This window comes from Oryza brachyantha, chromosome 3 (assembly GCF_000231095.2).
Source record: "Oryza brachyantha chromosome 3, ObraRS2, whole genome shotgun sequence".
NCBI classification, from domain to species: Eukaryota; Viridiplantae; Streptophyta; class Magnoliopsida; order Poales; family Poaceae; genus Oryza; species Oryza brachyantha.
Genome location: NC_023165.2, coordinates 27,453,472 through 27,474,166, shown reverse-complemented (window position 1 = coordinate 27,474,166; position 20,695 = coordinate 27,453,472). Strand labels below are relative to the sequence as shown.

Genomic DNA, 20,695 nt, shown 5'->3' with positions numbered 1-20,695 from the left:
CGTTTTAGTAAGTACGTTTTACGAACGGTAAAACGCTTTGCTTTTTTACAAAAATTTCCTATATAAAAGTTATTTTAAAAATTATATTAATATGTTTTATATTTTTTTAATAATTAATTAATTATCTATTAATCTATTAATATATTTTTCGTACCGAATAACTAAACCTCATATTTCTTATGCGGAATACGGCCTAAGTGTTAAAGACTCACAAGCGCCGTTCCTATTACGTTTGATGTAAGAAGTTGGAATGAAAAAAAATCGTATGCTAAATTTTTAGTTTTTAGATACAGTGCTTTAACTCTTCGTCTTATTTGAATTTTTTCGATCAATATTTTTATTATTACTATAAGTATAAGTATAAGAAAAAATAAATAAATAGTACTTTACGCTTTTTATATAATTTTTTTTAAATAAGACGAGTGGTCAAATTTTAGACATAGAAATTGAAAAATGATATTATTTTAGAACGGGATAGTATTCCATCGCTGCCTCGGTAGTCGGTACCAGGCAACCTTTATTGATTATTCCTCTTCCCATAGATAATGATGTAATACTAATTAACATTAATATTGTTACATGATTCAATATACGTGAGCTGAAGTAAACATGCGTGCAGGAAGCGGCACACGCGTTTGTTGCGGTAGTTTCGGCGGTTTTGAGCGCTGACGAGGAAGATCTGGATGGTCAATCCTGAACTGAAAGTGGCCTTCGTAGCATCTTCTGCTGAAATTTTGGTTTGACCTGGATACTCCCGTAGACATAGGTCCGGCGGCGCGCCATCAACCGCCGACCCACACGAAATCTCCGTCGGGTTCAGTGTTGCACCCGTGCACTCCATCGATCACGTGACCAGTGTTTGCAGAGCTAGTAGAAATGGACGCTTCTGCCGAGCTGATCTGATCTGATCGCAGCTGGCAGACAGAGAGAAAAATTAAGGACCCAGAAAACTTAGCGATGAAGCAAGAAAATTATGAATGCCAACCTGCATGTGTGTATATATGCGACCAGTACCAGAATTGGAATGGGAGCGTCTCCTTGCTTAATGCTCATACCACTACTTCTTTTCCTAAAAAAAATAAAAGAAAAACGTTGGTCGGTACGACATGCACGAGCATTGTTAGCGGCCATCTAAATTTCACCATCCATATTGACTGTTATGGAAATGATCATCTAAAAGAAATTATCTTTTCATATCAATTATCACTTCAATAAAACATTCATACTGTATCTTACATATATTTTATTAATATTTTATAATCACATTCTCTCACGTTATTCGTGCCGTCTCTTTTAACTTTTAAGATTAAACGTTGAGATATGAAGTGACGAGAGAAACTCTATACATGAAGTTTATTTTAATATGAAGGATGCTCTATTTTTAGATGAGTATCTACTGAAACAACTTTTTTCATATACTCTATTTTTTATGGAGGATATGATAGAGTATCTCGGAATGTCATTGTTTTCGAGATTAAAGTTGCTCTACGTATCAGTAAGGTTGTGAAGTACAACCTTCATTTCATACCTCCGTTTCATAATGTAAGATGTTTGATTTTTTTTTAACGTTTGACCATTCGTCTTATTTAAAATTTTAGTACAAATATAGAAAATGACAAGTCGTGCTTAAAGTTTTTTATAATAAAGTAAGTCACAAGCAAAATAAATGATATTTTCATAATTTTTTAAATAAGACAAATAATCAAACATTATAAGCAAAAAAGTCAAATATCTTACATTATGAAACGGGGGAGTATAAATTAATTTTTAGTGCCTCAAAACAAGGAGCAAGAAAAGCAGTCCAACGAGGAATAGTGTTTAGAAAATTAGGGCAGGACAAACAGCTCACCCTTTCCACGTTTGCAGGCCCTTTTCTACGTGCATCTATATATGTTCTTTTATTCAAAAAAGTTTGGAGAATTTTCTGATTATATGCAAACTTTACGGGGAAAATTATTGGTTATACCGCTTACTTTCTTTGAACAGGGTCATCACCACAAAGTCGTTGAATGAACGTGCGTCTATTGGTTCGTTAGGACGGTAGTAGTCGTGGTAAATTTCCAGCACAAAATCTCATCAGCTTATATTTTCAAGTTAAAATTTAAAATTTTAACCTTAAATTTAAAGTTGATTTTGGAATATTTATTTTCAGTCTTTTGTTTTTAGATCACTAGCAACATCTCTATAAAAAATTGTATTCATAAATAATTTTTCGTTTGCAAATTTTTTTGGTATTTTCTTTTAAAAAACCAAAAGATAACCGTGCTGATGTTCTAGACGTAGTAACAACCAAGTAAATCTTGTAGTATGATAAATAGGTGGTGGTTTCTCAAGCGTATTTGAGTCATCAACCAAAACACCGGCGTTGAATGCAGTCCACGTCAAAGAGACGGGGAAACTTTGGACAAATTCAGAATGCCGTGTTTGAGAAGTTTTGTCAATGCAAATTAATCATTCGCTGCCTCAACCATTAATGTTACTCCTTCCGAACATGCGGCTAGCTTAAGCCTTACCCTTTCAATTATACTTATATTTATAACTCAAAATTTTAATTTTTAACATCTAATTTAGAGTTGATTTTAGTTTGAAGTTAATTTTAGGGATTCTTATTATATTTTGTTTTTTAGCATTTGTTTTTAGATCGCAAATAACATGTATATGAAAGTTTTATTAATAAATTTTTTTTCTTATATAAATATGTTGATTCGTTTTTCCAAAAAAAACAAAAGATCACCAATTCACCACCTTTTTTTTTGTTTATGGTATTAATGGCTAGAAGAGCATAAAAGGTTAGGCAGTGGCCAGACAAACAACTTTGTTACAGGAATATCCGACGAGGCGAACACTAATCCCACAAGAAACATGCAAATCTGGTCATTAGGGCACCAGTTTCAACGGGAAAAGTGTCCATGAAAACCACGTCACGTATGTGACACACAGCCGTGCCGTGCATTGCATGCAATCCATCCAACCGTGTCAGTGCCTTATCGCATGCATCATTCGTTGGACAGGCCAATACCGTCGTCATGTTTCATTAGCACATATTAGTTACTGTAGCACTTATAACTAATTATGCAGTAATTAGACTTAAAAGATTCGTCTCACGATTTCCTCTATAAACGTGGTATTGGTTGTTATTTTCATCTATGATTAATATTCCATTTAAATGTCCAAAGATTCGATGTGATGTTTTTTAAAAAAAATTTTAGAAACTAAACACGACGTCAATCACAGAAAGCATCACATTTCGTGCCAAGCTAATCTAGCGCGTTTCCGTTTATACATACATATAAGAAAGCAGGCATTCCCATTGAAGTGGTCATAATAGATGGCTCGAAAGAGAAAGACTATCAGTCACTGTCATTAAGGATCAAGATTGACAAGAGTGGGGAAAGACAATCAAACAGCCATGGTGGGGCTGCAAGCCTGCATGGTTTGTGGAAGGATCTGAGCACTTTGACAAGCTGGTCAGGATCACCATGTGTGTTCTGCCCATGACGACCACACCTAATTATCCTGGTTTTGTTCAGACCATGTTACAAAAACTTGGAACTACAGAGGATGTTTGGGATAAGGGACTAAAGTTTAGTTCCTTGTCCTATTGGATGTTTGGATACTTATTATAAATAGTAAATGTAGATTATTAATAAAACTCATTTATAATCTTGAACTAATTCGTGAGACGAATCTATTAAACTTAATTAGTCCATGATTAGCCTATATGATGATACAGTGAACATGCGTTAATTATAATTAATTAGGTTTTAAAAATTTGTCACATGAATTAGCTTTCATTTCTGCAATTAGTTTTATAATTAGTCTATGTTTAATATTTATAATAAGTATCTAAACATCCGATGTGACATGAGGCTTAAAAAACTTTAGCGTTGAGAAAAAATGGTTTATAAGAGAGAAGGACTTCGGGCCCGTTCGTTTTCGCTCTACCTAAACTCATATTCACTCGTTTTTCATCTCACGCGTCCCAAACTGTTAAATAATATATTTTTTTAAAAAAATTCTATAGAAAAGTTACTTTAACAAATCATATTAATCTACTTTCTATTTTTTAAAATTAATAATTAATTAGTTATATAATAATCTATTATTATGTTTTCCTCGGGTGTGTACGCAGCCTTTGGTGAAGAGACTGCCTTGCCTTCTCAAGTCCATTTCATCATCTTAAGAGCACTGCTATTTATAAAAGGCCCAGAACGGTAAAAATCGCAAGGAAGAAGGCTTACCCATCGCCGACGCCGGCGTCGCAGCCGCAGGAGAGGAGGGGGGACGTGGGGGAGTCGACGTGGCGATCGCGAGAGGCTTGGTTGGGCTATAGGGTTTATGCGTCCGAATGGGCTGCCATTTTTGTCGGGCTAGATGGGCTGGGCTCTGCATGCTTGTTTTGGGCCAGCTTGGCCGGCCCATGGTGGTGAGTGGGCTGTGGGCGCGCGGTGTCGGCGCCGGTTTGCAGGATCCCAATCGTATCATTTTTCTTTTCTTATTTGGTCATTTTAAACAAACGATTCAAACTTCTCAGACTCTAGAAAATTCCATGGAAATTGGTTCGTACATTTTAGAGGGGAATATAAAAATCTTGGACTTTTTTGCCCCTTGAGTCTGGTTTTTTCATCTAATTCAAGTGTTTTTTGTTCCTGAGTTTTGTCACCCTCTACATATATATTTCTTACCAAAAACACGTGTTCTTCGTATTCCTAACACAATTCCTGTATTTCGAAGTAACGGTTTCTCAAGTTTTTATACGATTTATGATGTTTCTATTATTTATTTAAAAGGGCCAAAATAAGAATTTTCGATAGGGTTGAGTCCAAAAAAATATTGGTTTTCATTTGTTTCAAACGAGTCCTAACGGTTCTTATATTTCGAGATGGAAAGAATATGTCATAAGAAACATGAAAGGACAGTTATTCCTTTTTTTTACCATATTTAGCACTAACTCCAGGTCTAGATCTATATTGGATTTGTAAATAGTTTAATTTTAAGTCAAAACGGAAATAAAAACAAAATAACCCATTCATATATTATTTACTCCTTCGACCTTGTTTAAATTCATCTATAAATCCTATATATCTCATATGTGTGACAAGGTGTATTAATATTCATCAGAGAGTCTTTCGGTACTTGTTTGTCACCGCTCCGGTTCTATCGTTATCTCCAAACGAAACAATTTTTATCTCCACGTAAAATGAGAGCGGAGTAGGCTAAAATATCTCCGAAAAATAAGTTAGAAATATAGAGCTAAGCTCAAGCAACTTAACATCTCCGTACAACTTCACTTTAATATGAAACTGGAAAATTATATATATATGGCCTTATGAAACATGAAAATTATATATATATATATATATATATATATATATATATATATATATATATATATATATCCTTGTTCAGTTTACAAAATTATTTTAAAAAACATCACATTGAATATATAGACACATATTTGAAGTATTAAACATAGTCTAATTACAAAACAAATTACAGATTCCACCAAAAAACCGTGAGACGAATCTTTTGAGTCTAATTAAACTGTCATTAGCACTTGTTGGTTACTGTAGCACTTATAGGTAATCATGTACTAATTAGACTCAAAAGATTTGTCTCATGATTTTTTCATAACTGTATAATAAGTTTTAACGTTTATATATAAATAATATTCTACTTAGATGTCAAAAATTTAATATGATGTTTTTAGAACTTTTATAAAACCAAAGAGTACCAACCAAACCTAGCCTACAACTTTAGAAGATGAAAATATACAGCTTTGGACTACGGACACGGAGGAGTTGTCCGACCCGCAGCTCCGAGCTCCGAACCCGAACCGGCTCGCACCTCATCTAAAGCGCACGCGGCTCGCCTGTGCCGCCCGCCGCCGCCGCCTGCGAAGTAAAGCGGCAAGCGAACGGCGCACCGCAGCAAAGAGGGCAGCGTGGTGGGCGGGGGATGGAGAGGGGCGCCGCCGCCGCCGCCGCGCTCTCCTGCACCTTCCGCTCCCCTTCCCCATCCCCGGCGCCCCGTTGGCGGCGGCCTCTCCTCGGCTTCAGCTCACGCGTCCGCGGCTGGGGCCGGGGCCCTCGCGCGGTCGCCGGGGCACCGCGCGTCCTGCTGCTGCCACCCGGCCGGCGCTTCAGGTAGAGAATTACCTCCTGTTCTTGGTCGCTTCCCGCGTTCTTGGTGGAAGTCGCCCTGCGCCCGCTCGCTCGCAAGTTGTTCGACGAAAGGCCTGGTCTTTTGGTCGTTACGGAATAGGTGGAGATGCCATCATCTTATGACTGTGATATATAGAATCCCCTTTATATGTATGGATCAGGACTAGAAGCTTTCGAATGTCGAGCCTGTTAAATCTCGTGCTAGTGAAATGTGAGCCTTGGAGGTGGACAAGTAGTAACTTTGGTGTGGTTGGAGTTGTTACCGGGTTTGATGATGAGTTTTTAGTTCAAAGTTAGGAGATACTCAGTCTAGATACTTTAAGCTTCTAGCAGTGGATGAGCTAAAGCTGGAATTCTGGATTAGTGCAGGGATACAAGGAATTAAAGTTAGCTTGAACATGTGCAAAATTTTGCAACTCTACATGGCTTGTCTCCTAGTCGCCGAATAATGATCTTTTCTTGCCTAGGACCAGTCTAACCTGTTGGCAGGTGATGCCAGTCAAAACTACAAGAGAATGTTTTGAATAACTATATTTGGCGTGTTCCCCACGCAAGGCTCGCTATCATGTTTTGTTTTCCCCCACTAGTTACCGTCAGAGTTCAGGAGTTTTCTTTTATCTCTTACAGTTGACTAATTTCCTGTATGATGTTACAACAAGAGTAAAAGTATAAAACAACTAATGATTCTATCCATCACTTAAGAGTTTATTAGCTTTCGATGTGCTGTGTGCAAATGTTGTCCTTAAACTCCTATAACGCTATTGTTTGTAGTTCACATAAATAAAAGTTGATCTCTTATGTGTACAATTGTAAATATTGTGAACTCGTTTTACCATTTTAAACTTTTAAAACGTTTTTTAACCTTAGCGTTCTATTACACACTTGTAGCTACTGCACTCAAAGCAAGTTTCTAGACATTAACAAAAGGCAGAACAAATGCTCGTTGGCAACCTTCAGCTCATTTGGACATCCAGGGATCAGTTTGAACAATGAAGATTCAGTGAAAGACAAACTCCTAATAGATTGTGGGGAAGATCAAGACTGTGTGATTGGTATGCACTAAAGGGAATATTTTTTTGTTTCTTCAGAACATTCAAGTCCCAAATTTCTATGTTCATTTTGCATACAAAACATATACCATGCACCTCCAGAAGAAAATGATTATTGCATGCCTAATCTATTCCTGGCAGTTCAGTTACTTCTGCTCAAATCTTGCATGAGGCTAGGGTTAAACCATATTTTTCTCTGATTCGAAAGATAAAACCATGTAAGGTTCACTGGAGGGTGATTTGGAGCTTTAATAATAATACGTAAAATATTGTAGGCCATCCTGTTACACCTACCCCTTGATGTTGCTCTTTTTTCATGTTGCCATGTGTAAATCCAAGTTTCACTGAATATTTGATCCATGTTTCAGATGGGATAGTTGCCTTGGGAAAGTTTGATGCCCTTCATATTGGCCATCGGGAATTGGCAGTATATGCTTCTAAAGCAGGAACTCCCTTTCTGCTTTCTTTTGTGGGAATAGCTGAGGTGCTTGGCTGGGAGTATAGGTGAGCCTAAAAGAGGTTTTTGAAAAAAAAAATCTCTTGATATTCATTACCCCACATAAAGGTGGGCATTGCCTGTGGCGTATCATGACTGGCTTTCCTTTCATGCAGGCCTCCTATAGTTGCCCAATGTGATAGGAAGCGAGTGCTCTCTTCTTGGGCTCCATACTGTAGGAATGTGGTGCCCATGGAATATCAAGTTGAGTTTTCAAAGGTCAGGTACCTAACTCCAAGGCAATTCGTTGAGAGGTTATCAAAGGATCTTAAAATAAAAGGTGTTGTAGCAGGTAGGAATCTGATGTCTTCTTTGGCAGGTGCACTATCTTACTGCACTGTCATTCATTTTCACAAGTCTTTATTTGTTACTATGACAGGTGAAAACTACAGGTTTGGCTACAAAGCATCTGGTGATGCATCTGAGCTAATTACACTCTGTGAGGAATTTGGTTTAAGCGCATTCATTGTACGGTCAGTCATGGACACAACTAGAAGATCTGACAATGGAGTAATGACCACCGTAAATTCAAGCGATAGAGGGCAAGTTTCTTCCAGTCGTGTTCGCCATGCTTTGGCTATGGGTGATATGGAATATGTTTCCGAATTACTAGGGAGAAAACACCGCCTTATGCTAACAGTTAAGGAAAACCACCTTCAGGAAAGGAAAAGGATTGTGCTGCCAAAATCTAGCATGTTGAACATGCCACCAGCTGATGGTTTGTATGAAAATTGTGACCTCATTAATGGAGGCCATCGTGGACTATGCAGGGTGATCATTAACTCAGAGACAATCGACATTGAGATGAAAGATGGCAACAGTTTATTACCAAATACCATTCAAGAACATCAGCAATTAGGTATTGAATTTGGATGATACTGCAATTCCATTCATGACTGGTGGGAGGTCATCTTTTGTATAGCCATTATATCTGGCATTCTGCGGATTTGTTTGGGTTGATGCTAAACAGTGTGGGCTTTTCCTGGAGGGAAAATAGAACAAGAAAAAGAAAAGTCAAGAACTTCGTATTGAGGTAATCCTCATCGTGATCAAACCCAAGAGCATCTTACAGAAGGACAGATTTTGTGCAACTCCAGTTTGCATAGTCAGAGAGGGCATAGGCATTTTTACTTCTTCTTTTGTTTTTAGTCTGGTAATTGGCTACGACAGAATTGGCTTGCTTCTAACCAGCTGTATCAGCAGAACGGAAACACGAGAGGGAGTCGTCTTCAACTTATAAGAGACGTACAAAGGAACTCGTTGCCAAATCCCATCCTACGTTTTTCCAGCTTATGACATGATTTGCACAAATAGGTTCCGTTTACACAGCAAATCAGCTTGTTGCATCAACAGTTCATGCAATATGTTACTTGATCTTGACTAGTTACAATCTGGGGAGATCTCCAACACCGTGCAAGATAGCTTGGTCGAGTGTATTAATCGATCCAATAGTTTGATCTTTTTAAACATCTTAATAAAGGGTACAGGATGCGACCAATGCCTCTTTCTAAACGCTTCTGTATTCGGAGTTCTGAACAAGCTGCTGGTGCCAGACAAGGTACAGCTGTGTAACCAGTAGGATTGTTTCACTGAAGTTAATACAAGCGAAACAGTTTATTAATGATTGAAAAATAATTTATGGGTAAAATTTTTATATATGTGTGCTTAGTGATCCAAAAACAAAGCCTATGGGGTGATTGTTTGGCTATTTGTAAATGAAAAATAATTTATGAATAAAATTTTATATAGGTATAATTAGCCAAAGTTCGGTGAAAAAAATCCAAAATTAACTTAAAATTTAAGGTTAAAGTTCAATTGGCAAGCATAAACAAAAACGAAAGGACATGGGTGCTAGATTATAAACTCTAATGGAAAAACTTTAAAATCAACTTCAAATTTAAGTTTTAAAATTTAAATTTTTGCTTGTAAGCATATACGAAAAGGAGAGGACTCGGTTGGAGAAAAACTACTCATTTTTCATTAGCATAATTCCCAAACTGCTAGGTGGTACACTTCTTTGAAAAAAAAAGTTCTACAAGTTACTGTAGGAATCATATTAACCCATTTTTTAGATTTACATTAGCTAATACCTAATTTATTATCCAATAATGAGATATTGCGTTTCATGTGATCCCTTTCTGGTTCCCTCACTCGAAAACTCATTTCTAATCGTCTATGTTTAAATTTATCAGCTCACAAGGTGAGAAGTATCAAGCAGAACAAGGCCCATAACGAAAACTAAAGTTTCAGAGCAACAGTTCAGACTTCAGAACATGGTTCAAATTCAAGGCCTTAATGCTATGAATTAATCAAAAGGGTCCAGACACATAAATAGAAATATGTACCTCCAGAGCAAAAAGTTAAAAACCTAAAATTCTTGTCCTTTGATAAAAAGAAAAGAAAGAAAAAGGATATACAACAATGATACTCCGTTACACAAGTTCCACTGTACAGATCCGAGCTTCCCAACGGTAAAGCTTATTGCCACCTGACTAACCCAAACCTGTCACAAACTGGAGGGAAGGCCCGCTTTGAGCGTAAGATGCACAAAGAAACAACGCATGCAAAGATCCTTTATGCCGGATGTAGCTGAAACCAATGGCTTCTATTTCACTGAACTTCCGTAAATATGACTCTCAATAAAATAATTGTCACGGATTGTTGTTGTTTTGACTTATGCGCAATCAGGTGGTGGTTTTTATTTGCTCATATTTTTCGCCTATGCTTCCACCTTTCTGTTTCTGGAATTCAATGTATCGTAGAGTGCTTGCAAAGAAGGCCTCTGTGGATGGATCAGCTACACTGTTCTCACTTTGCTTTTCTGTCCTAATCAACTCAATCAAATCCTGGATTACAGTGTTTGTAATCTCTGGAATTCCTTTCTCGAAGAAGTACAGATACCTGGAAATAATAGAAGCACGAGCATTACAACAACAGCAATCATATGCACAAGTAAATATACCAGTCTAGGTCTTGAGATTACTTGTTCAAAATTTCGATAAATAGCGCGACAGATCCGCTACTTCCCCTTGTTGCATTAGCCATCTGTTGAGCGGCATTTGCAATTCTTAATGCACGCTTTAAACAGAGGAGGACCCTGGAACAAAAATTCAAAGCAAAGAAAAACATGTTAGTTTTCATACATGCATGAATAGAATTCAAGAGCTGGCACTGTTATATAGTGTCTTCAGTTACCAGAAATAATATATTTTCGCTTATGCTTACGCTTATAAGCCAAAATTTGAATTTTTAATCTTAAATTCGGAGTTGATTTTGGGGTTTTTTTACCGAAGTTTATTTCCAACCTTGACATTTAAATCGCTAAGAATGTACATATAAAAGTTTTATTCATGAATTATTTTTCATTTGTGAATATGTCGTTTCGTTTTGTCCATGAAAAAGCCAAACAATCACCCCATTGATTAGAAACATGGGAAGGAAGGACATGCAAGTTTGGTGTGTCTGCGCCTGCTGCTGCTGTGTGATACAGCACAGGTGTGTTTGTCTACCTTGTGATCTTTAAAACAGTTTGACTGGCCACAAAATTATGATAATACACATTTCCGTATTATTAGGAAGGTCCAAACATTTTATTTGCAAGAAACAAACTAAAAGTACAAAATACAGATGGTATGACTACAAGTGCCAATAAACCAAGAACAAGTTTACCTTTCACCATCCATTATTCCATCTTGATCGTCGGTCCAGAAAAGGTGTGAGCATGCATAAACCGCTCGGCATTGGTCAGGCTTCTTAAGAAGTTTTGCCGAGTACTGCACAAAACAGTGGTTTTTGTTATTCAACAGAAAGTGTGTGTGTGTGCACGCGCGCGCGCACATAGAAGGCTGACTTGCCAAATAAGGAAACAGCAAAGTAAAAAAATGTTACCCCTGTTGTCTTGTGAGTCAGGGTATCTCTATTTTCCACCCCGAATATATTCATCCGTTGAAGGGTTCCAATGATTAGGTGAATTGCAGTAATCTGAGCCTTTGAATCCTGCTTGTAGCACACAAACATTATAGGTGGAAAATAAAATGAGCTATTGACCCTAGTGTTGGAATAATGGAATGCATAGTGCATGACATTTATGATATGATCCAGGTACATCAAATAAATCATTACTCAATACAAGTAATAAAGTGATTTGGATATCCACAAGGAAGGGAAACCTAGGGATTATACCGCGATTTCTTCTTCATACAAGATGAATGCTTGAGTAAAGAACTCGTAAGCAACTGGTTCCAAATCGCAATCATTGGCAGCCTGTAATACGAAAGGTAGTTACATAATATATGAAGAGTTCTGGAAAGTATAAATCAATTGTTACAGCAATACCTCTGCACATTGCAGATATAATCTGAGAGCCAGTTCAGGAGAAGGAACACATGATAGTGCTTCAATGGTCTGCAATTTAACAAATAATGAGAACATCGATGAGGAGAAGAATATAAACCAATCCACAGGTCTGCCCTCAACCCTTATGCAAGTAAATCAAGCCAGGGAAGGTTTTTGTGCTAGAGGAAGTTGAAATGACACAGTTTACAATTATGTATCCAGCATAGTAATTACTAACCATATTATATTTTTTTCCAACAGTTTCAAGTTGACAATTTGGTAAAACTTGTGATAGTTTAATCACTTTTTAAGTGAACTTCTAAAACATGTCTTAAAAAATTAGCTAAGGAAGGGAGTGGGGACCTGATGTAAAATCTGAAATATTTTCTTAGGAGTTGCAGGAACTTCCTCCCCTATTACATCTCCATCTTGACCTTGTAATCTTCTGACCAACTGCAGGCAGGAGAAATTATCCACAGATTAGAACCCTCAAATTAGAATCACTACTAAACCAGAATTAAATAGAGCACATTTCCAATATCTGGCATACAGATGTCACATAGTTAAGAATTAATGGTTTGTCAAAATGGGCACTGTAAATAAGCTTGATCAACTAGATTAAATATTTTTTGAAGCAATTATCTATAATAGAAATATGAAATGAGAAGATTCTCAGTTTATTGTACTTTCCAAATGCAGCTGCAAGACAAACCTTGAGAGCAGAGAATACTAAGGATGGTACAGTGAAAGGTAGCCGCTTAGGACCTCCCTGAAGTATATGCTTCTGAACAGTACATAATATCTGAAAGATCAACAAGTATTTGTTATTAGCATTTTCAAAATGATCCAAGTGCAGAGACATTCAACCTGGTAGTGGTAAGTTCTATCCAGGTCCAGCAACATAAATTCACAGGTTTATACATTTAGCATTGGATAGACAAAGTTGGTGCTACTTATTTATTTCGCAACCAGCATGAACATGATAATGCCTTTTTTCATTAGGTTCTAAAGATATGACCTAATAAAATATCCCTCCCTCTCTCTTAACCTTTTTATTGGGGTCAGACACTAGCTTCATATTCTGACAGCACACCGATATCACTGGATATCAATAGCATAGATGTGGAAAATGGGCATAATATTCTTAACAGTGAGTATGAACTACAGTGAAATGAAGTTACTAAAATGTGAACATAATGAGCGCTGAATGATTCTGTATCATCTCATCAACTTCAGTATAATACAAGTGTACCTTCAGCATCTCTTCATGGTCATCGTTGTGCAACATGTGAATAAGACGTGCCACAGAATTCTGTTCCTCCTTAAAATCCTCATCATCAAGCTAAGAAATATAACAGGTAAAGTTGATAAGAAACTAAAATAGCAGCAGAAAGAATATCACAAGCCAAAGAAAATTGTAGAATTGATATGACCTCATCATCTTGAGCCCCATCCATATCTTTTATAAGCCCTTTAATCAAATCAAAAAGAGCTTCAATCTGCAAAACAATGATGTACAAAATTACATGATGATTTGTACAGTGATTGCCAAGGCAAAAGGCAAGAATATGTCAAAATATTACCTTGTCGGAAGTAGATATACAAGTTGTGTTCTTCATTATGCTTTGAATTATTACAAGAGCCATAACTTTGGTTGTAGAGTTATCAAGGTAGTCCATAACCCGAGGATAGTTTGAGAGCTCTAATGCAGTAACAATATTGCTATATTTCTCCAGGGGGGCACTAAGAAGTGCAACAATTTGCTTTGTTGCCCTGCTATCTTCAAGTTTTGCATTTCCTGACAGTTTCTTGACGCATGCACCCTGTCCAACATTAAACTTGACATGAGACAGAAAGCGCAACATATGCTACACATGAGATAAGAGGCATACATAGGCCTGGGAGTGGCTATGGTGCATACTCCATGAGACTTCTAGTAAGACATTCTAATATATTTTGTACTCCATAGTTTTTCATTTATCTACTATTCACCACTTCCACTCAATGATTATTTAGTAGATTGTGGAGAAAGTATATGTAAAATACAGAAACTGCATGGGCAAATACTATAGTTAGGAGATTTTTTTCCCCCTAAGTAAGAAGGCTTACCAACACTTGATCAACATAATCCAGCCGATCCGGATGCACACGGAGAGTAAATGTCAAAAGTGATACATATAAAGTTACAGCACCAACAACCGGCATGTCAACTTGGGCTTCTATCACCTGCCAGAATAACATAGCCCATTTGTTTCAGCTTTGACAGTAATAACATAATACAGCACATGGCAACTGCATAATTTGAGCACAGAACAAGGAATAAAAGGGACACAGCCTTCCATGCAGTGCACTCTTTGTTTAATGTGGCTGTGAACACCATAGTGGGTAATGTGGGGAATGTCAAGTTTTGGAATGATATATGGATTGAAGGAAGTAGAATTGCGGAGTTGGCCCCCAACCTCCTTTCTCTAGTTGCTCCAAGGAAAAGGAAGATGCGTACTGTGGCACAAGCTTTGGCAAACAGGAGTTGGGTAGCTGATTTAAAAGGTGGCCTATCTGTCCAACTGATTTATGAGTACTTGCTAATTTGGTATTTAGATGAGTGGATGATTTTGCAGCATGAGGTCCAGGATACCAGGACCTGCACACATGGAAGCTTTCAGGATCCTGTTCCTTTTTTTTTCAAACATGCAGGAGATCTGCATATCATTTCATTGAGAAAAAATGGAGGGTGTAGGCAACCCCAACACCCATCTAAGGTTTTACAAACGCACCCAACCCCTACCATCCTAAGGCGCTAGAGTTATTGCCACCATTAATGATTCTGAAGCTTGGAAGCTCCTGCCAGGCTATCAAGCAACAAAGCACCCCCTCAGCAGCCACGGTTTGAAGAACATCGGCCACACAAGGGTAGACCCATGGAGTTATTGGCACCGTTAATAATTCAGGATCCGGTTCTTACACAAGTAGATCTACCTATAATGCTTATTTTTTAGGATCTACAAACTTTCCTCCATGGAAGAGGATATGGAAAAGCTGGGCTCCTCTACAGTGCAACTTTTTCATTTTGTTGGCAATCAGCAATAGATATTGGACTTCTGACTGCCTTGCTAACCAGGGTTCACCACACCCTCATGCTTGCCCTTTATGTGATCAGGAAGATGAAACTAAGCAGTATGTCCTTGTGTCTTGTGTTTTCTCTCGGCAAGTTTGATTTTCACTCCTAACAAGGCTAGGGATGGTTGGGGCTGCACCTCAACCATTCGCGTCCAGCTTCTCAGGATGGTGGTGTAAGGCCATCAAAGGAGTTCCAGAGAGGTTCCGAAAAGGACTAAATTCACTTATTATCCTAGTGCATGGGAGATTTGGAAGCATCGTAATGAGAGTGGTTTTTACTATCTAGCAGGAGCCCGTGCACTCCATGAGCTTCTTTGAATGTCGCTTAACCCAGGCTTTTAGTTGGTGTTTTGCGGTTTGTGCGATGCCGAAAGGTGATGCTTTGTTGTTTTTGTTTTCTTTTCTTACTGTGGGCCTATCAAGGCCTTTCCTTTTTGTTATTTTTCTCTCTTCTTTTAATGCAATGGAGCGCAGTTCTCCTGCATTTTCAAGAAAAAAAATACTCCATGGATCCTGGCTCATATTTGGGCAATATGCATTTTAGGTGTTCATAGAGAACATTGTCTTTTTAGATGAAATGCCAACTCATAGCATTGCAAGGAAAATATGAATTAAGAAAGAATATCATAAAAATGGTAGAATAAGTTTTACCTTTCCAATAGCATTGCTGAACTTTGCAAAAGCTTCAACTTGCAGGAATTCTGGCAATACCTGCACAATTCATATTTATAAATTATAATTGTTGAAAGAATGCACAAATTTTACCATAATACACTGGTTTAGTGAATTCTTACTTCAGGACTTGCAGCAGCATAGCTTGACAGCCTGTCCATGAGCTGAGACAGCACGGTTTTGATATCAACGTTGGGCTGCCAAAAAAATACTGAGAAGTGAGTAACACTGGCTGTGAAAATTGAACAGAAATTACATCCTAATTCTTAAAAAACTATAATCTACGCTGAGTTGTATTTATTTATTCTACAGTTGTGATTTTATATGTTAAATCAGCTCGATCTGTACAAATCATGACAGGAAAACAATATGCAACATGATAATGCCTTTTATAAAATTATGTGCCCATTGTCTAATTATTCCATTACGATAAGGTACTACCATCTGTCGAGTTTACAAGTCACATTTTACAACAAACTGGTCAAGCAAATCAAATTGATCAAGGGCATAGGAGACTTGTAGTTAACTCATTTGGTTAATAATTAGCTGTGTGAATGATATGCATTGTTTGATTTCTAACATACAATGATATGCAGAGACCAGAGTAACTGCGTGAATCAAATTAAAATAACATAAACTTGCAAACCTGTAGTTGGGGAAATGCGCTCAACAATGGTTCCAATGTCTGTAAATGGTATTCATCTGGAAATACTTGTATTATGCAGTCCATCAGGTAAAACTGTGCAAGTTCATCCTTACAGTTAACCACCTGCCAATATATTTCTTCTTCAGTTTCCAGCAGAATCATGGAAGTACTATAGTGCTATCATCATTTCATGATTTGCTAACAAATCTAATTGCATACCTGTTCTAATATCCTTGGAAGCACAGTTTCTTTGTACATGTCAAGGTCAACACCCTCAATCTGGCTTAGAACGTGAAGGTTTTTGCCTACCTGAAAAAGGAAACAGAGTACATTCCAATGACACCAACGAAGTAGAGAATATATAGTCGAGAGAGTAGGGAATATATGCAAATGCTGATACCAAATCACGCAGTTCATTTCTCTCTTTTCCTCGCTTCTCCTTCTCTCGAAGAGGCCCCTGCAAACCATAACCATCAAGATTGGTTTAAATTTTTATCTGGTTACATAATCCTGAGCTTCCTAGAAATGACATCTCTCACAAAAGCTCATATTCATGAACAGCATGGGGAACATTGCATGTGCAGAAACCTAATGTGGTAAATGCATGATAAAAAAAGAATTGCAGCACTTCATATTCGGCGTTCAGCTTAAAAGGGAAAGAAAAGCTTCAAGTTGCAAGATGAATCAAACCTGATGTTGCATTCGGACCCAGAGTTTATTCATTTCTATGAAATTCTGAAGAACAAACTCAACTGCGTCATTAATGCTGTCAGCATCCCTGTGTGATGGAAGTTGCAAAAGGCAGATATAAAGAACCATTAGGTAAAAGAGAACATAAGTACGAAGTAGCATATACTTTCAGGACAATACACTTTTGTGTTCTGCATATCTTAACTCCCAGAATGTTGCCTCTAGTGTGCTGATACTTGATCGAGCAGCATCACTGGCAATAGTTAAGACTGAATATAAAGTTGGTCCTAAATAGGGATGGGTAATTTCTCTATGTGACAGATAGAGCAGGGATGACAACCAGATGATAGCGATTTAATGCACAGGAAGTCAGAATCCAAATGGGTACAGCATAGCATGCACAATTCAAATTAAGAGTACGGGAACTAGTATTTAACACTAATTTGTCTACTGGTTCCCTGTTTACTCTTCATTTTGAGTATGTTCAACTTCATGCAATGTTGTGGCCGTTTGGATTCTGGGACTACAGCCTATTCAAAAGGTACTGTATGAATGTCAAGTTAATGTTGTAGAATAAGACAATATTTTACATAAAGATGAAACAATAGTTCGCTTTATAGGGATTGACCTCTAGTAACTAACTGAACTTTGAGACAGCATGGCCTTTAGGGATTGACCTCTAGTAACTAACTGAACTTTGAGACAGCATGGCATGGAGTGCATTACCCTTCATACTCGGAACCAATATCTGGTAGTTTGTCTCGGCTTATCTGAGAGAGGTAGCTTCTTAGGAAAAGCCCACGTAGAGGATGTTGGATGCCTCGGCACATTTCGACAAGATCTTTAAGAACATCTTTCGCAGGAGCCTCTTTTGATTTGATGTACACAGATCCTACTGTGCAGAGGAGATAGCTAGGACACGAACAGCATCAAATCAGGTACAAACCATAACAGTTCTCCACAAATTTCATGAGTTTAAAAATCATAACACAGCATACATGCGAGCATGATTAACGGTTGACCTGATAATCAGATGTGATGAGTTTGTGCAATTCTGTTACAGTATAACCACCGGCAATTGAATGATATGACTTATCGGTGTCTACTTGTATGAGTGTGTGTACTCAAGCAATAAGACTAATTCAGTTCAGTTGCGCCAATTAAATATGCAATTTGTTCAAAGTAATTTTTTCAAGGAGCTAACGTTACTCAAAAGTAGCACTATCAAAGTGTTAGGTTCTGCCATTCATCTAATAGCGATGAGTTATTACTAGAACATATCTGTAATGATCTGCAAGACTGCAATACCACGAGAAAGACAGCTCCATAATCCTCACATAGCAAGACAGTAAGTAACAACAAGCTAAAGTAACATAATTGCACAGAGACAGGAACTGTTTATGCCTGAAAGGGAGCGCATTAGTCTTACAGTCTGGGCAAGACGTTGCCAGCATGTTGCACAAGCTCATACAAATCGACAACGGAGCAGCTGCCACGCCGAGTCTCCTCCCTGAAGAACATCTCCAGCTTCCGCAGCTCATCAAACGCCCTCATATCTGCAGCCCAGCAAATAAACCCCATAAAATCCCAGCTGAAACAACAGACCAAAATTGGGCAGACTGAAGAGCCCCTGAATACAAAACACACTCACATAGATCATAGTACTTGTGCGGGGACAGCCGCGAGGTGCGCAGCTCGGAGAGCATCTGCGCCGAGTACTTGAGCGCGTCCTTGAGGTTGTTCGAATCCTGCGCCCAAACCGCCGATCAGGGGGGCGGATAAGCGAGCGGACAGATAGCGACGGAGCAACGAGGGTTTGGGGGGGAAGGGAAACCGGGGAGGGAGGGCTAGGGTTTTCGCGGGGTCTTACGAGGGCGCGGTGCATGTGGAAGGCGTTCTGCTGGACGCCGGCGATGCCCTCGGCGAGCCACCGCTCCTCGTCGTCGGCGCCGCCGTCCGGCAGCATCCTCGCCGCCGCCGTGGCCGCCGTCCTCGCCGGCTGCGGGGAGGGGGGGGTGGATCTGGCCGGCCTCCTCGGCGATGGCGCCGCGCGGGTTGGGGTTGGATCTCGCGCTCGCGCGTGGGCTGTCCCCCCCGCTCGGGTTTGGATCGGTGCGAGTGTTTGTGTTCTTCGCGTGTTTTTTTATGTTCGGTTTTTTTCTCCTCCTCCTTTTCGTTATTTGGCGAAGTGGGCTCGATTCGATCTGGATTGACGGGCGGACTGGTGAAGGCTGACTTGCGATAAACTATTTACGAGTGGATTCAAAAATATAGGGATAGAGATACGTGTAAATACGTTCCTATTCACGTAATTCATGGTGCCATGTTTATTCATGTATTTTTCTATTTCTATCTTAGAGCCTTCAACCGAGTTAGCCGTGTTCGGCTGAAATGGTTAACCCAGCATGAAAAACGTATAATTAGTTATAACTAATTAAAATATAGATTAATATGATTTTTGAAAGCAACTTTTCTAAAGAGATTTTTTATAAAAAAATACATCATTTAGTAGTTCGAGAAGCGTGCGCGCGGAAAACGTTAAAATCTGGATTACTTACCCCATGGAACGAACATGGCCTTAATCTATTCTACTTTCAGATGGGAAAAAACTATATAAGAATATTGAGGACTTGAATTAGGGTGGATATAACGAGTTTGATTTCTAATTTCAATGAACGGTCACGCTCGTTCGTTAACCCACATGAACAGATCATATATCAGAAAGTTTATATAATTTTTTTACCATTTATTTGTATGTATAGAGTTTGATATTTATACATTAAAAGTTTACATAGAAACAATTTGTAACATAGAAAGTATCTAGAAAAAAACATCTACATGAAAAGGTATTATCTTAAAAAGATGATGCATCAAGATTATATACTAAAATATATAAGTTTGTCTATATAAAATCTAAACATAGAAAACTTATATGTGCATGTTTTGTATATATAAAGTATTTGTGCAAGTTTATGGGCACGGTAACATTTGTCTACTAGTTTTTTCGCGTAAAATATCATGCTTTGTTGTCTAGAGAGGGAAGATAAAGGCATTTATATTCTGTCATGTTAAGAATTAGGGCTTCACAGGTACTCACCGATATGTCCCTTACGACTATGTGTATATATGGTATAATGTGGTTCCAGTCGGAATAATGTATCCCTTTTATCTTTTATCTAAATGAAATATTTAAAGAAACTTTAGAGCTTTCATAGTCAATAACTATTTCAGATATTCACTTTAAGAACTTTCGTGGATAGAGCTAGACTCTATATATGCTAGTGTATTGTTAGTGCATTTTAATATGATTTTATTAAATAAAATGTAGAGATTTATTAAAGAAATTTGCCATTAACATGCTATTACATTACTTTATGTATATACTGTCCTTTAGTTGTTTAAAGAAACATTTGGGTTCATGGGTCGGACAACCCATTTCTCTTAAAAAAATAGAGGATCATTATGATTGGTTAACACATGGGTTCTATAATTATTTTTCTTTCAAGAAATAAAGAGTTGGTGATGA

General features: G+C 38.0%; 2 protein-coding genes across 2 annotated transcripts; one reads left to right on the top strand and one right to left on the bottom strand.

Annotated features, from left to right (window-relative positions):
• The first annotated feature begins 5,814 nt into the window (after nt 1-5,814).
• Nucleotides 5,815-9,372, top strand: LOC102699493 (FAD synthetase, chloroplastic). The gene is made up of 5 exons (XM_006651855.3): nt 5,815-6,146; nt 7,053-7,216; nt 7,582-7,717; nt 7,826-8,001; nt 8,089-9,372. Exons 1-5 carry the CDS (start codon nt 5,959-5,961, stop codon nt 8,583-8,585), a joined length of 1,161 nt encoding a protein of 386 aa, XP_006651918.3. The 5' UTR covers nt 5,815-5,958; the 3' UTR covers nt 8,586-9,372.
• Nucleotides 9,373-9,978: 606 nt separating this feature from the next.
• Nucleotides 9,979-19,387, bottom strand: LOC102723042 (vacuolar protein sorting-associated protein 35B). The gene is made up of 22 exons (XM_006651854.3): nt 19,040-19,387; nt 18,821-18,917; nt 18,599-18,725; nt 17,896-18,081; nt 17,170-17,257; nt 16,880-16,936; nt 16,699-16,788; nt 16,480-16,602; nt 15,956-16,030; nt 15,813-15,872; nt 14,154-14,270; nt 13,628-13,867; nt 13,478-13,543; nt 13,297-13,386; nt 12,757-12,846; nt 12,408-12,497; nt 12,045-12,113; nt 11,892-11,972; nt 11,598-11,705; nt 11,379-11,482; nt 10,693-10,806; nt 9,979-10,610 (listed from the first exon to the last, which is right to left on the bottom strand). The coding sequence occupies exons 1-22, from the start codon at nt 19,133-19,135 to the stop codon at nt 10,394-10,396; spliced, it is 2,385 nt and encodes a 794-aa protein (XP_006651917.3). The 5' UTR covers nt 19,136-19,387; the 3' UTR covers nt 9,979-10,393.
• Nucleotides 19,388-20,695: the final 1,308 nt, after the last annotated feature.